The 22,922-nt window shown below is 34.8% G+C and overlaps 1 protein-coding gene across 1 annotated transcript; it reads right to left on the minus strand.

Moving 5' to 3' along the window:
* Positions 1-1,131: 1,131 nt before the first annotated feature.
* On the minus strand, positions 1,132-1,840 carry LOC127128430 (uncharacterized). The gene is made up of 2 exons (XM_051057725.1): positions 1,618-1,840; positions 1,132-1,436 (listed from the first exon to the last, which is right to left on the minus strand). The coding sequence occupies exons 1-2, from the start codon at positions 1,685-1,687 to the stop codon at positions 1,189-1,191; spliced, it is 318 nt and encodes a 105-aa protein (XP_050913682.1). The 5' UTR covers positions 1,688-1,840; the 3' UTR covers positions 1,132-1,188.
* Between the last annotated feature and the right edge of the window lie 21,082 nt (positions 1,841-22,922).

The following is a 22,922-nucleotide window of genomic DNA, read 5'->3' on the forward strand; positions in this document are numbered from 1 at the left end:
TGACTTCATCATTGAAACAAGTAAAATAGCTCTTAACCAAGAGCTCTGATGCCACTCTGATGGAAAATTAAGATACAATAGCAGACCAATACACAACGGGTATAGAATTCCCTAGATTTATAGGAACCTTGAGCATCAACAACAAATATAAGATGGTAAATCAAACAGATAAAAGCACAAAAGAACACCGATATTTTTAACGTGGAAAACCCCTCAATATGAGAGTAAAAATCATGAGTCGTCCAGACCAAAGAAATAACTCCACTATAATCAATTAAGGGTACAAGAGAGTCTTAAAGTGATTCAGAAACCAGTGTTAACATCCACAAATCACAAAGCAAACTAGTTAACAAATAAGAATCAAAAACTGAAAAATTTCTCAAATCTGCAACTTCAGTGTAAAGCAGATAACTCCCATCTCAGATGTTTTTTTTTTAATTTATGTACTGTCAAAAGTTAGATACATGTGTTATAAACCTTTCCTCCAAATTTGAGCTCGATCCGACGGTTAACAAATCGGGAATCGTCGATTTAATGAGATTGGTTGCAGAAAAACGAGAATGGGTTTATGTGCTCTTTTCTCTCTTTTGAATTCTAATTTTCTCTCTAGCTCTCTCAACCCTAAATTAATCCTCTCCACTTAAATAAGTTAGACAAATGAGCTAATTAAATTTGGGTCTTTCTCCACATAGGAAGGGAGTCAAAATCCAACAAAATAATAATCTCATTTTTATTTAATTAATAAAATAAATAGCAGTTTATTGTTCGATTACTTTTAAAGAATAACAATTTATTGTTCGTTTATCTTTTATTTATGTATAAATTTTATATTGAAATAGAAATATACCTATATATTAATCAAGTAACTAAGTATCATTAGTTATAAGTTTTGATTCCCACTTTGATATTGACAATAGATTAAATGACTTTGTTAAAAAACATACAATTGATTAACAAACTAAACGAATTGCATGTAAAATAGTCGATAATAATAATTTCTCCATTTTCCAATTTTTTTAAAAATGATTTACTTTCTGCTTCTTAAATCACTTCAAAGTTTGTCATTATTCAATCAAATTTCAAATTTCAAAATGGACAGAAAAAATAAAATCTAAGATCTGAGACCCAAAATATAAAACCTCATAAATTAAGATATGAGGTTATTATTAATTTAACTCCTTAATTTTTTTAGCATTCGGGGATAAAATCATCTTTGCTTACAAAAGGAAAGTCATTCTCATGCTCATTTAATCCACAAACTATACAACATGAGCATGTGTGAGTATTAGCAGTAGTGTCACATCTACAACGACGAGCTTGTGCACCTTTATATCTTGCATTGAATTCATCATTGCAGTCACGTTGAGCATGCAGACAATCACCACTCAATCCTTTAAGAAGTCTAGGGCAAAACTTGATATTAGGTTCTTCTTGACCTACATGTCAAACAATATAGGAAAAAATAATCTGATCAAAATATCATATATTTTTTATCTATACACATTTACAATTATGAGAGTCAGAATTCGAATCATAATATTAATGTTCGATCTAACAATATTAATTTTTATCAGCTGAGTTACGATTTACAGAAAATAATAATAATATTAATGTTACCTGATCCATAGGTGAGACTGAAGAGAGCAAACAAAGCCACCAAGAGTAAGATAATTCTTCCTGGCTTCATGATGATATTAACAAACACAATATTTTCAAATAGAGCTTTGAAAATGTTAGGACAATATCAAATAAGAAGGATGGAAGACATATATATGCTATAGTAAACGTCACTAAAATTTTGGTAATAATAATTAAGGACAAAATATAATATTTTCAAAACTGGTTAACTTTATTCAGTAGGTAGTTATCAATAGTCTTTTATACAAGAAAGCTATTGAGTCTCTTGTTATGTCACTTTATTAAATACTTTATACTAATTTTGTTTCTTGTGAATGAATTTAAGAAAACAATATAATTATTACAAAATTAATACTTTTATAAATTTTCTTTATCTATTCTTAGGATTTTATCAAGAGGCTCAGTGTCAAAAAATAAATAAAACAAGAGGCTCGTGTATTTAGAGATCAATGTAGTAAAGTACTTTCCGTTTCCCATTTGTCAAAAGTAGTTAGAATGAAAATTAGATTAAATATATTTTATTTAACTTATTAATTAAAAATAAATAAAAATCAGAGTTGGTGATAATAAATATTAAAAACAAAAGTTATTATTATTATTATCATTATTATTATTATTATTATTATTATTATTATTATTATGAAAAACGATGCTGGAATAACAAAGTATAATCAGTTTTTTGATCGGTAAGAAATTCACAAGGGTAGAAAAGTGGGAAGAAAAAGAACACAATGAAATTAGTTATAAAGTATTATTTTTTACTTTCTATTGGGAACTATATTACAAGTATTAGAGAGTAATAAATAACCTCTCTCACCCTAATTAGAATTTGTACTATACAATTATGAGAGATTAGTATGTTATTTATAAGAAAACTAATACATTAAATTAATGGATTTTTACACACATGCACATTACACAAGCTAACTTAGAGAACAAATTAACTTACACAATTAGACATAACAAATAGAGTCAATTCGACATGCTAACAATCCTAGCATATTTCGACTACAACATGTGAACAAACTTCGACGACATGCTAAGGTCCTGTCGAATTGTCTAACCAAGAAGCTACCATTCGACCATACTAAAGTTCGATCTAATATCTCACAAATCTCCACCTTGGAACAAACTCTATAACATCAAAGGAACAAATTAGCTTTCTTCATGCAGTTTTATCAACTGCATACAGTGGAAAAACATGCAACTTGGTAATGTCTTATCAGCAACATTGTGATATGTCAAAACCTTCAGCACTTGGACTACTCCACGCTCGATTACCCCTTTGACAAAAAGCATCCTCACATCGATGTGTTTGGTTCGCTCATGATAGGCTAAATTCTTTGACATGTGTATAGCACTTTGACTATCAGATTTAACAGTGGTAACTCAACCTTGAAGTTTCAGCTCCTTATCAAAACCTTCAAGCCACAATGCTTCTTTCATAACTTCAGTGAGGGCGATATATTCCGCTTCAGGGGTTAATAAGGCAACAACCTTCTGAAGTGTTTCTTCCAACTGATTGTTGTGTCAAACATAGTGAACACATATCCAGAAATAGATTTTTTGGAATCCATACAACCTGCATAATCAGAGTCGACATACCCTTCGATTTTTGCTTTACTATTTTCACCACATGCTCCACCATAAATCAGGACTCTGTTCAGAGACCCATTTATGTACCTTAGAATACACTTCAATGCTTTCCAGTGATCCTTTCCAGGATTTGCCATGTATATGCTTATAAGACTTACTGCGTATGCTATGTCGGGTCTAGTACATACCATAGCATACATCAAAGAACCTACTATGTTAGCATATGGGATGTTATTCATATAAGCTCTTTCAACCTCAATACTGGGATACTGATCTGCACTCAGCTTGAATTTAGGGGTTTTCGGAGTCACGACAGGCTTTAAGTTCGACATACCAAACTTGTCGAGAATCTTAAGTAGGTATGTCTCTTGAGATAATCATAATTTCGACTACTTTGTGTCTCTTCGTATGTCAATCCCAAGAATCTTGGATATAGCTCCCAAATCCTTCATATTGAATTCCTTATTGAGTTCAGCCTTCATATTTATTACATCCTCGACATTATTGCTTGCTATGAGAATATCGTCCATATAAAGCAACAAAATCGTAAATTAATTTCCATGTCGAAATCTGAAGTAAACACAGTGGTCGAACTGACTTCTAATGAAACATATATGTGCCATGAACTTGTCGGATCTCCTATTCCACATTAGAGGATATTGTTTCAGTCCATATAAATATCAATTAAGGTTGCACACATAATCTTCCTTTCCCTTTTCGGCATACCCTTCAGGTTGCCTCATCAGGATTGTTTCATCTAGATCTCCATACAAGAAAGCAATCTTCACATTCATTTGTTCCAATTCTAAGTCGAAATGTGCCACCATGGCAAGTAACATTTTAATGGGCATGTGCTTCACAACAGGAGAGAACACATCATTCAAGTCGAAACCTTCTTTCTAAGTGAAACCCCTTGCAACCAATGTCGCCTTGTATCTCTTCGATGTCACTCATTTGATTCCTTCCTTAACTTTGAAAATCCACTTACAGCTGACTAACCTGGCTCCAATAGGTTTCTTGGTCAGTTCCCGAGTGTGGTTATCATGAAGAGACTTCATATCATCATCCATGGAATTTAGACATTCAATCTTATTTTGACTCCTCTTAACTTCCTTATAGTATCTAGGTTCTTCATCTAGAACCTCACTTGCAGAGATTAAGGCATAAGCTATGAGATCTGCATACCCAAGTCTTTGAGGTAGCTTGATGACTCCTCTCGGCCTATCTCTTGCAAACAGGTAGTCATCGACAGTTTCCTCAACTTCCTCAGTATCTTCAGCATCTTATGCTTCTTCTTTGACTTGATATGGGATATGCAATTCAGCATCGACATGCTCCACCTCAACAGGAATATCTTCCTGTTCCAGCTCTTCTTCAGATATTTATGTACTTCGACTAATGTCATCAGTTTTCTTGAAAGCCATCTCAGCTTCATTGAAAACTACATCTCGATTGGTGATACACCTCCTACGACCTGGCTCTAGGCACCATATCCTATAAGCTTTGACCCCTTCAGGGTATCTCATGAACATGCATATCAGAGCTCTAGGTTCGATCTTGTCTTGCCTAATGTGAGCATAGGCTATGCAGCCAAATACTCTAGGTTTATCGAGATCTGGTGGATGTCTTGAACAAACTTCTTCAGGTGTCCTCATATCTAACACAGTTGAAGGACATTTATTTATCATATATGTTATTGTCAAAATAGTCTCTGCCCAAAACACATTCTTTAACCCCACACAACTTGCATGTATCTAACTCTTTCCAAAATGGTTCGATTAAACCTTTTAGCCAAACCATTTTGTTAGGGAGTACCTGCAGTAGTTTTGTGCCTTGCAATACCATAGGCTGCATAAAAACTGTCAAACACCTCATTGCAAAATTCAAGGACATTGTCGGTTCCCAACCTCTTAACCTTTCTTCCAATCTGATTTTCGACCAGAGTCTTCCAACTTTTGAAGTTCTCAAAAGTTTCATCCTTAGTCTTCTAGATCAATACCCATAACTTTCTGGAATAATCATCAAATATGGATAGAAAATACCTTGCTCCTGAATATGATGGGCATATTGCAGTCCTCAAAAGATCAACATGGATATAATCAATGGATCCATGTGTTCTTTGTTTGCCTTTATTGAACTTCACTCTGCAAGATTTTCCAAGTACACATGGTTCATAAAACTTTAGCTTTTCGATTTTGTCTCCACCAAGTAGATTTTCTTTCCCCAATTCGACCAAACCCTTTTCACTAACGTGGTCCAATCTCATGTGCCAAATTTCTATCTTCGAAAAACGTTACATGGATGCAACATCTGCACAACCACTGGAAACTTTAGCCTCAAGGGTATACAAGCCTTGTTTCTTCACTCCTCTTAAGACTTCCTTTGACCCCTTCATGACTTTTATAATACTTTTCTCTACTTGGAAAACATATGCTTTCTTGTCGAATTCACCAAGAGAAATCAAATTTCTCTTCAAATCAGGTACATACCTGACTTCAGTCAACAACCTTATTGACTTGTCATGGAGCTTGAATCTCACAGACCCAACACCTGCAATCTTGTAAGCTTTATTGTTTCCAAGCAATACAAATCCACCATCTTGATCATATAGTTCCTCGAACAAGTCTTTTTTTGGATTCATGGGCCAAGTGAAACCTGAATCCATAATACACTTTTTACTTAAGTCGCCGCTTGAAACCACAAGAACATCAAATGAGTTGAAATCATCTTGAAAAATGGTTGTTATTCCATTATGCTTACCTTGATGATCTTTTAGGCGTTCAGGGCACACTTTTCTTGTATGACCCCATTCTTACAGTGATAATATTGAATACCATATGCATCATCACTATAAGACTTTTGCTGACTTTTACCCTTCTTCTTGTCGAACTTGCCATCTCTCTTTATGAATTTCGCCTTAACTGACAGGCCTTCACCAATCTAAGATGGCTTATGCTCCTTTCGTTTGTTCAAATCCTTAGAATATAAGGATGATTGAACTTCTTCAAAGGTCAGAGACTCTCTTCCATACAAGAGAGTTTCTTTATAGTGAGCATGTGATCTGGGAAAAACACACAACAACAATAATGCTTGATCTTCATCCTCTATCTTTACATTATTATTTTCAAGATTAAGAATCAGCTTGTTGAACATATCCAACTACTCAGCCATAACTTTATCTCCACTCATCTTGAATGAATACAAAGCTTGCTTCAGGTAGAGGCGATTGACGAACGATTTGGTCACGTACAAACTTTTGAGTTTCACCCATAACCCCGACGGCATCGTCTCCTTCGAAACCTGTCGAAGAACCTTATCACTTAGGCTCAATAAGAAGGCGTTGTAGGCTTTCTCTACCATAGTCATTTTTTATTTGTCCATTAACGTAACGTTCATGGCTTCGGCTCCCTTCAACGCTTTTAAACAACTCTACTGAACTAGTAGAGCTTTCATCTTCAACCTCCACAGACCGAAATCGTTCACCCCGGTGAGTTTTCAATCTCATACCTTGTTAACGACGTCTTCTCCATGCTCACCACACTCATTTTTTGTGAAAAATGATGTCGGAATAACAAAGTATAATCGGTTTCTTGATTGGCAAGAAACCCACAAAGGTAGAAAATAGGGAAGCAAGAATAACACAATGAAATTGGTTATAAACTTCTATTATTTACTTTCTCTTGGGAACAAGATTACAAGTGTTACAAATTAACAAATAACCTCTCTCGCCCTAATTAGAATTTGCATTATACAATGATGAGAGACTAGTACGCTATTTATAAGAAAACTAACACACTAAACTAATGAGATTTTACACAGGCCCATTACACAAGCTAACATAGAGAACAAGTTAACTAAAATAATTTGGCATAACAAACATGGCCAATTCGATATGCTAACAATCCTAGCATATTACGACTACAACATGTGAACAGACTTCGACGACATCCTACGGTCATATCGAATTATCGAACGAAGAAGCTACCCTTCGAGCATACTAGAGTTTGATCTAATATCTCACAATTATTTATGTTAAATAAAGTAAAAAAGTAGTTATTTTTAATTTATCTAGAAATTAAATTATATACTTAAAATTATGGGCATTCATTTTATTATATATATATATATATATATATATATATATATATATATATATATATATATATATATATATATATATATATATATATATATATATATATATATATATATATATATATATATATATATATATATATATATATATATGAATGATAGTTTATGTTCCATAGTGAAACCATAAATGATAGTGAATTAATGAAGTAGTGTTTGTTACAGTGGACACAAGTTTTTAATCCGCCAGAGAGGGGATTGGCCTGTAAGGTTAATACTCCAACGCTAAAGTTAGTAAAAGAGTGAAAGAGTGATGCCTGAATGAGAATAAACTTGAATACTTGAGAAATTGTGTATTTTTCCATTTAAAAAACTTGTTATACCACTTTTCTTTATCATTGGGCCTTTTGTCTTTGGGCTTTGTGAAATTCTAGTTAACAGACTACCGATGTCACACAGGATGTTATGACATCCGATTCTGCGCAGACAGGAATGTAAACAGCAGGTAAATATAAGTGCAGTAAATAACACAAGGAATTGTTTACCCAGTTCGGTGTCACACACACCTACGTCTGGAGGCTACCAAGCCAGGGAGAAAATCCACTATTAGCAGTATTAATTCAGGCCTTAAACCACCTGTTTAATCCTATCACTTAATACCTACCCAATGCAATTTCAATCTTAAACTAAGACCAGAGTTCCTACTCACTCCCCCTCAATCACCTCAGTGATTACAACCTTTAATTGAATTAAATTTAATGGTTAAGTTACACTTCAAACAACTCTTGATTGTGCTTAACAGCTTTAATCAAGATACACAGCACTCACGCTTAAAAGCTTAGAGTGACACAAGACTTACAACTCAATGAACACCCTAGTCCAATGCAATCATCTAGGTGATAATTGCTTGGCTCACAAGATACACCTAATACAAGACACACATAAAATACAGCAGTGAAGTATGATGGAACAATAAAATCTTCACGCCTAAAACCCCCGAGTCCTGAAAGAAGGATTGCCATCCTTTTATATTGCAGCACTTGGGCCTTGTACTTGTATTTCCTAAAATTAAGGTTAAGAAAGTTAACCTAATTTCCACATATTAGGGTTCTAACAAATAGGCTATTTGTTAGGTTCATTAATTGTAGCTCAGTTGTTAGTTTCCTGGATTTTAGCTCAGCTGTTGGATTCCTGAAGAATAGCCTGAGAAAAATACTGAAACAGAAAAACTAACCATCCTACAATTTAGCATATGCTGTTAGGAATGAATGTCACAACATTCAGTTTGACGTCCAGATCATAGACCATATACTACTCAAGTATGTCATGACATCAGTCAAGACATCAGAGTACAGTTAGATGTTTTAACACAAAATGCAGCCAATCAAACATCTACAAAGCATGTCATGACATCAGTCAAGACATCAGAGTATAGCTAGTGTTTTACCACAAAATGCAGCCAATCAAACATCTACAAACTCCCCCTTTGGCAAATTTTTGGCTAAAACAACTTGGCATCACAACAGAGTTCATAGCAACGGAAAACACACATCCTAGCACAGTAATACCATAGCTAATACACTCAGAACAGCAACACACTCAACACACATAGAAGTTAAATAAAAACTTCACACAGTAGCACACATAGAAGTTAAATAAAAACTTCACACATTAGCACAACCTCTGGATTAGTGGATCTTCAATATCTGTTCAAGCACATAGCAAATAATCTGTTGTCCTGGGGTACAGGTGTTACTCCCCCTTTTTGTCAAAAATGTTGGCAAAGCAACACTTAAAGATTACAGACCAAAACAAAACAAAATTACACAGACTTGTCAGAAACCCAATCTTGATCTTGCTTCTCAGACTTGATCAAGACAACATCCACTTGATCTAGCTTCACAGCTTTGATCAAGTAGACACACACTCTGTCTTCACAGCCAGTACACCCATATCAGATGCCATGATCTTGAGTCTGACATCTTGAACCACTCCTGCATGAACACTTTCTTGAACTCTAGCAGGCACATAGGCTGTCTCATGTTAGGATATCCCCTTAACATCTTGTTACCATACTTGCAGCAAGTAACATAGTTGTGATCTGGTGTCCAGTCATAACACACTTTCAATTGTTTAATAGTTAGAAATATTAAACAATACATTCCAAACATCCTTGGTTGCTATAAATCCTCAGAAAGGCATATTCCCAATTTGCCCCTTAAATTTTCAAACTGAGTAGCATCCAAAGCCTTTGTGAATATGTCAGCAAGTTGTAGTTCAGTAGCTACATGTTCCAAGGTAATCACTTTGTCTTCCACCAGATCTCTGATGAAGTGATGTCTAATGTCAATATGTTTGGTCCTGCTGTGTTGGATGGGATTCTTTGAAATACTGATGGCACTGAGATTGTCACAGAACAATGTCATGACATTCTGAGAGACATTGTACTCAGTCAGCATCTGTTTCATCCACACCAGTTAGGAACAACTGCTTCCAGCTGCTATGTACTCAGCCTCTGCAGTGGACAGTGATACACAATTCTGTTTCTTGCTAAACCATGATATGAGATTGTTTCCCTAGAAGAAACATCCTCCTGATGTGCTTTTTCTGTCATCAGCACTCCCAGCCCAATCATCATCACAATACCCAGATAAGACAGGCTCAGAGCCATGAGAGTATAGCATACCATAGTCACAAGTCCCATTGACATACTTGAGAATCCTCTTGACTTGATTTAAGTGGCTCACTTTGGGTTCTGCTTGGTATCTAGCACACACACCAACTGTATATGCAATATCAGGTCTACTGGCAGTTAGATATAGTAGACTACCTATCATGCTTCTATATAAGCATTGATCAACACTAGAACCTCCTTCATCTTTAGTTAATTTTAAATGAGTAGGTGCAGGAGTTCTTTTGTGACTAGCATTATCCATACCAAACTTCTTAACTATGTTCTTGGCATATTTGCTTTGGGAGAGAAACATAAAATCCTCCATTTGGTTAACTTGCAGTCCAAGAAAATAAGTCAATTCCCCAACCAGACTCATTTCAAACTCAGATTGCATCTGGTGAACAAAATGTTTCACCATTTGCTCTGACATTCCACCAAAGACAATATCATCCACATAAATTTGGCCAATCATGATTTTGCCATCTTCATCCTTCACAAACAAGGTCTTATCTATCCCTCCTTTTCTGTACCCATTAGAGGTTAGAAATTTAGTCAACCTTTCATACCAAGCTTTGGGAGCTTGCTTCAACCCATACAAAGCTTTCCTTAACTTGTACACATGTTTTGGCAGGTTAGGATCACATAACCCTTTAGGTTGTTCCACATAGACTTCTTCATGCAAGTAGCCATTTAAAAAGGCATTCTTCACATCCATTTGGAACAATTTGAACTTCAGAATGCAGGAAACACCTAACAACAATCTTATTTACTCAAGCCTTGCAACTAGTGCAAAAGTCTCATCAAAATCAACCCCTTCAACTTGAGTATATCCTTGTGCCACTAGTCTTGCTTTATTTCTAGTGATTACTCCTTTCTCATCAGACTTGTTCTTGTAGATCCACTTGGTACCAATGATGTTAGTCCCTTCAGGTCGTGGAACTAACTCCCATACTTCATTCCTTTTGAACTGCTCCAATTCATCTTGCATGGCATTGATCCAATATTCATCAGTCAGGGCTTCTTTCACATTTTTTGGTTCAACCTTGGATACAAAACAGGAATTTGAGCTATTCTCCCTTGATCTGGTAGTCACACCACTATTGGGATCCCCTATGATAAGATCCTTAGGTTGGTCTTTCTGAATTCTGATAGAAGGCACCTTGTTAGATGCATCTACCTCACATTCAGGAGGAGTTTCCTGTACCTCTTCTGTCTTGACTAGTATGTCTGTTGAAGTCTCAAGGAATGTTCCAACATCCTCTATGGCATTTTCTCCTTCCTCTTTATCATCCACAATCACATTTATGAATTCCATCAAGACATTGGTTCTAGAGTTGAACACTCTGTAGGCTCTGTTGTTAGTTGAGTATCCTAGGAATATACCCTCATCACTTTTGGGGTCCATTTTCCTTCTCTGTTCACGATCTGTAAGAATGTAACATTTGCTTCCAAAGATATGAAAATACTTCACATTGGGTTTTCTGCCTTTCCATATTTCATACAGAGTGGAAGATGTTCCTTTTCTCAAGGTAACTCTATTGTGAACATAGCAAGTTGTATTCATAGCTTCACCCCAAAAATGCATAGGAAGCTTCTTTGCATGGATCATAGCTCTGGAAGATTCTTGAATAGTTCTGTTTTTCCTTTCAACTATCCCATTTTGCTGAGGAGTAATAGGTGAGGAAAACTCATGACTTATTCCTTCAGATGAGAAGAACTCATCAAACTTGGAATTTTTAAACTCCATCCCATGGTCACTCCTAATTCGGACAACACAACTATCCTTTTCTCTTTGAAGTCTGATGCATAAGTCTTTGAAAACATCAAATGCATCTGATTTTTCTCTGATGAAGCTTATCCATGTGTATCTGGAATGGTCATCAACAACCACATAGGCATATCTCTTTCCACCCAAACTTTCAACCTGCATAGGTCCCATTAAGTCCATGTGCAAAAGTTCCAGAGTTTTGGATGTTGTAGGATGTCTCAGCTTAGGATGTGAAATCTTGGTTTGCTTGCCAACTTGGCATTCTCCACAGACTCTGCCTTCATCAATAAGCAACTTTGGAATTCCTCTAACTGCTTCCTTAGATATGATCTTTTTCATTCCCCTTAAATGAAGATGACCAAGACGTCTATGCCACAGCTTCACCTCCTGTTCTTCCTTGGCTGAGGAGAAAATTGAGGAGTAGTTTGAGACTTTAGGTTCCCATAGATAGCAGTTATCTTTGGATCTGGATCCTCTCATAACTTCCTGATTATCTCCATTCTTCACCACACATAGCTCCTTAATGAACTGAACATAGAACCCTTGATCACACAGCTGGCTTATGCTGATGAGATTAGCAGTTAGTCCTTTTACTAACAGCACATTATTCAGTTCTGGAACTCCAGAACTGTCCAGCTTACCCACACCTTTGATTCTTCCTTTAGCACCATCACCAAAGGTCACATAACTGGTAGTGTGAGGTTGTATATCCACCAGTAAATTCTCAATACCAGTCATATGTCTTGAGCAACCACTATCAAAGTACCAGTCTTCTCTGGTAGATGCCCTTAGAGCTGTATGAGCTAACCTAGCAACCCATTGTCGTTTCTTGATGGGGGCATTATGCTTATATGCCTTATGCTTAGGTCTGACATGAGGGGTTTGGTTAGGATAACCATGCAACCTGTAGCAGAAGGCTTTTATATGACCAAATCTACCACAGTAGTGACATCTCCATCTCTGAAATTTCTTCTTCAGATGGTTACTCATCCTGGTTCCCTGATGTTGAGACATTGGTTGTGACTTCTGCTTGAATTTTTGAACTTCAGCCTTTAAGCGTTTGAGTTCAGCAGAGGATTTCTTCACAAAGCCTAAACCAGACATGGTTCCCGACTTCTGTCCCACCTTTAGGATCTCTTCCAACGTGTCAGTTCCTTTATTTAGCATTCTGATGGATTTTGTCATTTGATCTAGCTTGGAGATCAGCAAGGTTATCTCACCATTTAGACCATCTATGACTGTCAGAAGCCTCCTTTTCTTATCCTCCAGCTCCTTGATGAGTTTCTTCTGTTTTTCTCCTTGTACACATACTTCTGCACTTTTGACACATAGCTCTTTATATGAAGCAGCAAGTTCATCAAAAGTTAGTTCATCTCCACTTGAGTCATCATCAGAGGCACAAACATTGGTTAGTGCAGTGACATGTTTAGCAGTTCTCCTTCAGATTCACTCTCAGAATCTCCTTCAGACCAGGTGACAGATAGCCCCTTCTTTTGCATCTTGAGGTAAGTAGGACATTCAGCTCTAACGTGTCCAAAACCTTCACATCCATGACACTGGATTCCCTTGCCTTGGTTGAACTTTTCTTCAGATGTTGATCTTTTCCTGATGTCAGACGAAATGTTCTTGACATTAGGTCTACCTTTTTGATCAATCTTCTTTATGAACTAGTTGAACTGTCTCCCAAGCATGGCTATGGCTTCTGATATGCTTTCATCACCTCCAGTACTCCCTTCTTCTGAATCCTCTTCAGTATTTGATACAAAAGCTATGCTTTTGTTCTTCTTTTCAACATTCTCACACAAGCCCATTTCAAAAGTTTGGAGGGAACCAATAAGCTCATCAACCTTCATGTTGCAAATGTCTTGAGCCTCTTCTATGGCAGTGACCTTCATGGCAAATCTCTTTGGCAATGATCTGAGAATCTTTCTTACAAGTTTTTCTTCAGCCATTTTCTCTCCTAAGCCACCAGAAGTGTTGGCAATTTCAAGAATATTCATGTGGAAGTCATGAATAGTCTCTTCCTCTTTCATCCTCAGATTTTCAAACTTGGTGGTCAGCATCTGAAGTTTAGACATCCTCACCTTGGAGGTACCTTCATGAGTTGTTTTGAGAGTATCCCAAACTTCTTTAGCCCGTTCACAGTGATGCACCAATCTGAAAATGTTCTTATTTATTCCATGGAACAGTGCATTCAAGGCCTTAGAGTTTCCAAGGGCTAGTGCCTCTTGCTCCTTGTCCCACTCTTCTTCAGGAATTTGCATAATGCTTCCATCTTTACCTGTCTTCGTTGGATGTTCCCATCCTTTGTTGACAACTCTCCAGACCTTGCTATCTAGAGACCTCAAGAAGGCTGTCATACGAGGTTTCCAGTCATCATAGTTAGAACCATCCAACATGGGTGGTCTATTTGAGTATCCTACATCCTTGTCCATGGTACTAGAAAGTAACGTCCCTAGATCTCACCCAGAAATTAACAGGCAGGGTGCCTGCTCTGATGCCAATTGAAATTCTAGTTAACAGACTACCGATGTCACACAGGATGTTATGACATCCGATTCTGCGCAGACAGGAATGTAAACAGCAGGTAAATATAAGTGCAGTAAATAACACAAGGAATTGTTTACCCAGTTCGGTGTCACACACACCTACGTCTGGGGGCTACCAAGCCAGGGAGGAAATCCACTATTAGCAGTATTAATTCAGGCCTTAAACCACCTGTTTAATCCTATCACTTAATACCTACCCAATGCAATTTCAATCTTAAACTAAGACCAGAGTTCCTACTCACTCCCCCTCAATCACCTCAGTGATTACAACCTTTAATTGAATTAAAGTTAATGGTGAAGTTACACTTCAAACAACTCTTCATTGTGCTTAACAACTTTAATCAAGATACACAACACTCACGCTTAAAAGCTTAGAGTGACACAACACTTACAACTCAATGAACTCCCTAGTCTAATGCAATCATCTAGGTGATAATTGCTTGGCTCACAAGATACACCTAATACAAGACACACATAAAATACAGCAGTGAAGTATGATGGAACAATAAAATCTTCACGCCTAAAACCCCCGAGTCCTGAAAGAAGGATTGCCATCCTTTTATATTGCAGCACTTGGGCCTTGTACTTGTATTTCCTAAAATTAAGGTTAAGCAAGTTAACCTAATTTCCACATATTAGGGTGCTAACAAATAGGCTATTTGTTAGGTTCATTAATTGTAGCTCAGTTGTTAGTTTCCTGGATTTTAGCTCAGGTGTTGGATTCCTGAAGAATAGCCTGAGAAAAATACTGAAACAGAAAAATTAACCATCCTACAATTTAGCATATGCTGTCAGGAATGAATGTCACAACATTCAGTTTGACGTCCAGATCATAGACCATATGCTAGGTCTGTTATTCTCCTGAAAACAGACTGTACTTAATGTTGTACTATAAAAGACCAACCAGTCTATACTTCAGTATCAGCTGACAGAAATAAATGTCATAACATCCAGTTTGACATTTAGACAATGAGCCTTATGCCAGGTCTGTTATCCTCCTGATAAACAGACTAAAATACATACTGAACTGGAGCAGAAAAACCAACCTGCCTATTATTCAGTATATGTTGTCACTGATGAATGTCATAACATCTAGTTTGACATTCAGACAGTAGGCCTTATGCCAGGTCTGTTATTCCCTTGATAAACAGACTGAATTAAATACTGAGTTATAACAGACAACCAACTATTCTATACCTCAGTATCTGCTGTCAGGGATGAATGTCATAACATCTAGTTTGACATTCAGTAAATCCTGTATTAGCTAAACCTGCAGCATACTACTCAAGTATGTCATGACATAAGTCAAGACATCAGAGTACAGTTAGATGTTTTAACACAAAATGAGCCAATCAAACATCTACAAAGCATGTCATAACATCAGTCAAGACGTCAGAGTATAGCTAGTGTTTTACCATAAAATTCAGCCAATCAAACATCTACACTTTGTAAATGGCTCATAACATTTTCCCCTCAAGCCCTTGTTTCTGCTTTACATGACGAGGGTTTGTAATACATGTTACTACGTGACCACTAGTTTTAGATACATGAATGTCTTTGATGGATTGTCACTGCCATTGGGAACATTCTCCTTTAATAATTCCCTTGTAATAGGTAAGGTTTTTCTGGAAACGACTGACATGTGTACATATGCTAGTTGGTGATGATTTTTCCTCTTCCTTAGAGCATTTGAGTACTTTTAACCATTTCTTAAGAAAACCCCAACTATTGGTGGTGCATAGTTGATCGTCCAATCCTCAGTGAGTGAGTAGCTTATTGATGCATTTGAAGCATCATTTTGACCCTTTCTTCCATTAGCGAACTGCAAAAGAGTTTATTTCTTATTTTTCTTATCATATTTTCATGTGAATTACTCCATTCCAGCTTCATTCAATTTCATATAATTTTATTCATTGGCACTTGGCATGCATGATCGATCGATCCATCTTCTTTAAGATAAAGCTAACATTTTCTCTTACTCTTGTCCCTTTTTTGAGGGTTTCCTAAATAGTGGTTATTTAATATCTCTATTTCTTTTTTAGGACATTTCTTTTTTTGTTGGTATTCTCTGCAAGGAGTGTTTGTGTCTAAACTTTCTCATTTATCATATCTTGTTTGAATTCGACTCTTCTTCGTAGAGCTTCTTATTATGTAGTTTGCATCACTTAGGACAAAGAATATGAATAAAGATCTTTCAGGTGATTGTATGGATTGGGATTTATTGGGGATCATCTCGGCTTTCATGAGTGTGGTTTAGAACATACTTTGATTGATGTGAGTTCTTTGTCTGATTAGGGAGAGTTTCCCTTATATGGAGATATAAAGATATGTAACTGACATGTGTGAACCGTAAGTACACAGTTGTGTCAAGTATTACAAAAATATTGAACACACAGAGAGATGTATGATTATCGAATTTCTATTCTTAGTTTTTTTATCTAAAGTGATCGTAAATTTTTTTGTTTGAAGCAGATTGAAATTGAAATTAGTAAATAATAAAGATATGACACAAGGTTTGTGGTTGTCTATCTAGACTCACCCCCAATGATCATCCAATGTTTGATTACGAGATTATTTAAGATTTTTTTATAGAAAAGTAGATAAAAGTGTGTGTTACCCACTTTTGTGGCATGTGTAATTTAGACATGGTTCTCGGTATGCTAAACGGATTTCTCAGTAGAAAGCGAGTCACCTTATCACGGAGGATGTAACATCATAAAACCCCAACTCTTTATTTATACAAGATAAACAGATAATTTCTTGAATATAGGTGTTACACATGCTTAACATACATCTTCGACAACATCATAATAAGAAATAGCAACATAATTCATCAGAGTTACTAATTTTGTCCACTCACTGATGGTTCCCCTTTGAACCCCGACACGCCATTGGTCTCCTCTTCTAAACCAGAGCCTCGTCACTGGACTGAGATATGTACATCTATCATTGACACATATAATGCATGATACGCAACAACAACATGCAAGTGCAACAATCATCACTAGTTTCTCTTCGAACTGTAAACATCGTCCATTATGGGCACTACACTAGTTTTTATCTAACTACACTTTTCAACATATGCATATAATTATAACTCAACAATATATATGTAATTACACCTCAACAACATATAATTATATATTTATTCAACATTACTCACCAACAGGGAAATTATTAACATATTTGCTCAACAATACTCATCAATAGAGTAAACTCATAACCCTCACCTTTAACATGGTTAACTCATAACCCTCCAGATAACTCAATTTCAATATTATTGATTCACATAACACTCCAATCACATCAATGTAACTCATTTTCAACTCATTTGATTATCAAACATAACTCTAATATATTAAATAACTAAAAGCTCAACTCTTTTAACTATGTAGAACTCAATTCCAACTATAAAATCACAAATACCTTCAACTCCAACTCTAAGCATATCAATATACTCAAACTCAACTCATTAACACATTAGTCACTGCCTTTTTTGGCTAAACATTGGTTTGTATCACATCTGAACCTTAACTCATCAACATCCAACCCTCTTAATTCAAATCAACTCTAAAACATATCAAACTCAACTCTATTAATTTAAATCAACTATAAAATATATCAACTAACTTAAATTAAAGTTATTTATAAATATATTTAATTCCTAAATTTGCTAAAGGATTTTCCAAATTTTGGGACTTAACTCTGAAATTGTCTCACTTCAAAATAGTACCAAATATTATAAATTTGCAATAAAATTATGAAATTCTCCAGTTAAAAATATCTTTAAACCATATTTTAAATGAAATTTATTGCATCTCGATCAGAATATTCTAACTCGAGTTCTATTCGTTTCAGTTCAACCATATCACAACATTTCATGCATAAACTCTTAAATAGAATGTCTGACTTCAAAATAGCATAAAATACTATACACTTACGATAAAATTATGAAGATTTAAATTTTAAAATATCGTTAAATCTTCTTTCTAATGCAACTGACCTCACCTTAAATGGAATTATGAAACTCAAGTTACACGTAAAATAAGATGACCAACGCATGACTGAAATTGACTATGCATCTGGCATAAAAACCAGAGAACTACTACTGTTGTGGCTCCTCTAAAATCAATTTCCCACTCTAACATAAACATTAACGTGTTATATTTCTAACTCAACTGACGCCACCTACAACGAATTTATTAAACTCAAGTTACATGTTAAACAAGACAGTCAATCCCGTTAAATGTCTATATGCGATTTCCTGCATTTTTCTCCCTATTGAATAGATTCAAAACTCGCCTATTTCACCTATTTGAGTTTTAACCGACCAAAAACACACAGATAAGAAGCACCATTGAAAGGGCATAACTATTTCAATTTCATATTTTTTCCTTATGGTGCCACCACAGTTCATCAATCAACATCAAGGCGTCAACAAGGCAAGCCAGTTTATAAATTATATAATTTCATTTATTCTCACCTTATGACGTAACTATTGTTCATTCAATCAATCATCCTTATCAAAAGGCATCACCAAGGATATCAAAACAACATCAACGAATCAATTGAGAATACATATCATATACTCAAGAGTAAAAGAAAACAGTATCAATCACTCGATCAGAGGTTTTGCCCAAACCTCTATAGCCATAAGCAATACATACAAAGAAAGAAAAGGGAGAATGCGAGAGGATAAGGAACCCTCATTATCCCTCTGTTTAGTAACCCATATATAAATGATTCCCCTTTTACCTTGAAAATTGTAGAGTAACGAAACTTTTCCCTTTGGGATTTTCCTCTGTTCTTCCAACGATATCCTTATGTTTCTCTCTTTCTGCCTCTTTCCAAAAAATATGTACTAACCAATTTTCTTTCTAACTTCTCTATTTAATCAAAAATAACCCTAATCCTTATTATTTTAATAAATCTCACAAACACCCTCGCCTCCTACTAACTCATCCATTTTCCCTTAATTATAAATAAATACTAGTTTCCTCCTCAAACTAATTATTCTTATATTTTCTATTATTTCTAATATTAAATAAATCAATTAAAATTAATAATAATTCTAATTAAATTCTAACTTATTAATAATCTACAACTTCTCATTTCTACACAAAATTTAATATCATAAAACTCTACTCAAAATTCCTCAACTTAATTAATTAAACTAAAACTCTCCAAAACTCTATTAAAAATAAAATATTAAAATTGAGGTGTTACAGCGGGTGCATCGCTACTCTAGTGTTTAGTAATCCATTATCAGACATCGATGTTGGGGTTGATTGAAAATATATGTGTTGAAAAAATCACACATGGCTTAGTTTTATGAATGAATAGAGAGTCCAAGGCTATATATAGGATTCAAGTTATTTGAAGTCCCGCATCGCTTAGTTTTGTGAAGGAAGAGGGAGTCTAATGCTATATATAGGATTCAAGTTCTTCATTCCAAGATGCACCAGTCAAAAGCACTTTAAGCTTGTATTTGACATTCTTTGTTCTCTTATACTCTTGTATTAGAATGTTATGAGATGTAGTTAAATATTTGTTTTGGAGGGTATGGGTGTACTTGGGGCCAGAGTTAGTTGAGGGTATATTTTTTGTTGTAATAATTTTCACGTAGTTTTATTTTCTGGTTGTGTATTGACAACGGTTGTGGTTTTTTCTCCGATTTTGGAGTTTCCAAGTTATGTTCTTGTGTTGTGATTGTGTTCCTCTTCTCCATGTTTTGTTTTATTTTTCCCAACAACTGGTATTAGAGGTTTTGGTTCGATTTGGGAACAAGTGTTCTTAGTATTCTATGTGGTTGTAGTTTTGTATGATCTTCCATATTATAAAAGAAGGTTAGTTTTGTGAAAGAGTTGTTGAGTCGCAGTCACAAATTCAGCTGTGCAGTTTGGGCTAGAGAAAATTGATGGAAGATTTTTTTGACTTGTGGAAAGTTCAAGTCAAAGATGTGTTGATACAATCAAGATTACACAAGGTGCAAAATTATGTCGGTGGTTGAAGATATTTTTGACAACATGGAAGTTGCACCATGATGTTTCAACCTGATTTTCGACATGTGAAAATTCTTGAAGTGGTTTACCTTCAAGTTAAGTATACTCTTCTTTAGGTGGAGTGTGATAGTTCTTTAACACTATGATTGTCGGTGAGGACACTGTGAAATTCTTGGAGTGGTTTAGCTTCAAGTGAAATTTATTTTTCATGATAAATATATGATTGTCGATGATGACAATGTGAAATTCTTGAAGTGGATTATCTTCAAGTGAAAGATATTCTTCATGAGAGAGTATGATAGTTTTTAAAACTATGATTGTCGATGAACACAATGTGAAAATTCTTGAAATGGTGTATCTTTAAGTGACTATACTATTTATGATGGAGTATGATTGTCGGTGAAGACAATGAAAGTTCATTTATTATTCTCAATCAAGGTGGAGATTGTTGGGGTTAGTTTAATATATATATATATATATATATATATATATATATATATATATATATATATATATATATATATATATATATATATATATATATATATATATATATATATATATATATATATATATATATATATATATATATATTGATACTCATTATGGTGGAGTATGATTATCGGTGAAGATGATGAAAACTTATGTATTATTTTCAATCAAGTTGGATATTTTTGGGGTTAATTGAAAATATACATGTTGAAGAAGTCCCACATGGCTTAGTTTTGTGAATGAAGAGAGTCCAAGGCTATATATAGGATATAAGTTATTCGAAGTCCCGCATCTCTTAGTTTTGTGAAGGAATATGGAGTCCAAGGCTATATATAGGATTCAAGTTCTTCATTCCAAGTTGCACCCGTCAAAAGCACTTTAAGCTTGTATTTGAATTTCTTTGTTCTCTTATACTCTTGTATTAAAGTGTTTTGAGATGTAGTTAAATATTTTTTTTGGAGGGTGTGGGTGTATTGGAGGTCTGGGTTAATTGAGGGTATATTATATATTGTAACAATTTTCACATAGTGTTATTCTTCAGTTGTCTATTGACAACGATCGTGGTTTTTTCTCTGATTTTGGAGTTTCCACGTTATGTTCTTGTGTCGTAATTGTGTTCTTATTTTTCTCTATGCTTTGTTTATTTTTTCCCAATAATGAATACATATCGTTTCGTACTATGATCGTATCTATGTTGCCTTTACTTTTGCAACCGACATAGACGTTTGAATTGGAACTCAAATTCTAAAATAAAAAGAGAATCAAGTTTCTCGTAATATAATATGGATGAATCAATTGGGGGTTTTCATGAAATTGGATCTCACAACCCTTTGTCCTTATGAAACTACTAACCCATGCTGAGACAAACAACAATCAAGAAAGTATAAGACATTGCAAGTAAATTGAAATAAAGTAAAGTAATATAAAGTAAATTAAATCACAACTTACAAATAAAGAAGGCATGATTAATATAACAAAATGTAGAATGATTATAAGAGAAAACATAGAACTAAAGTTCAAAGTGGAAGCAAACAACTTAAAGAAAAGTAGAATATGTAATGGATAATAGATGATAAATGATCTTTATTTTGCTTCATGTTCAAGTCCTATTTATACTAAAAATTAAAATAAAAATCACCAAAACTTGGCAATTATCACGAGCAAAGTCTTAATTACCCACTAGCATAAAGCTTAGGGCGTTATGGATGCCAAGAAGTCACAAAAGCATCCAAAAATCAAGAATTTTGTAACTATTAGGAAGTTGACATGGTCCGTGTCAGCTCCAACTTCTTTGTATGGGAGAAATTCTGAAGGCCAACATGCCCCGTGTCAGGTGACATGGCCAGGTCATGTTGGCTACAAGAATTTTATATGACATAGGCTCTTTTTTGTGCGATCTTTGGTCTTTTCGCTCGGATCTGATCTATTACCTTCTTAGTACCTGAAAACATAAAAAAGAGACAAAACTCATAAAATCCAACTAAAATGGCGAAAACACTTACGAAAACGGGAATAAAACAAGCAAGAAACACAATGCATTTATCGCTTATCAAATACCCCCAAACTTGAACCATTGTGTCATACCCAAAAATTTGACCAATTTTCTTTGTATGAACAAGATAGAACATTTGAATGAACAAGATTCAACATTTGTTAGTGAAATCAAGACTTAAGGAGTTTGAATAAACGATCACGGGTTCGAACACCTCCATTTTCCCTTTTGCCATTTGGTTACTTTGCATATATATTTTTCTCTACTCTTTCCTCTTTTATTTTCCTTTTTATTATTATTATTACCAAAAAAGTTTATTTTTATTTTTAATATCAATTTTCGTTTTTTATTTTATTTAATTTTTAACTCTTACTTTTTTATGTGTTATTCTATTTTGGTAATTTTTTTCTCAATTAAAAAACAGTAAAGACAAATTATCCTATATTCTTACATAAAATCATTGTCATACCCCAAAATTTACCCTTCTTTTTTCTCCTTTTCACATCTCTCATTTTCATACATCAAATCATATAATGCATGACCATTGAATTTGATCAAGGAATCACAAGCATGACCATATTGTGTATTGTATTATATCTTAGGATTTTACTTTCTTTTA

The sequence above is a fragment of the Lathyrus oleraceus genome, chromosome 3 (assembly GCF_024323335.1).
Source record: "Lathyrus oleraceus cultivar Zhongwan6 chromosome 3, CAAS_Psat_ZW6_1.0, whole genome shotgun sequence".
In the NCBI taxonomy this organism is placed as follows: Eukaryota; Viridiplantae; Streptophyta; class Magnoliopsida; order Fabales; family Fabaceae; genus Lathyrus; species Lathyrus oleraceus.

Coding starts and splice junctions, on each gene's coding strand:
- LOC127128430 (XM_051057725.1), bottom strand. CDS start 1,687: ATGAAGCCAGGAAGAATTATCTTACTCTTGGTGGCTTTGTTTGCTCTC. Junction 1,437..1,617: donor CAGTCTCACCTATGGATCAG/GTAACATTAATA, acceptor TTTGACATGTAG/GTCAAGAAGAACCTAATATC.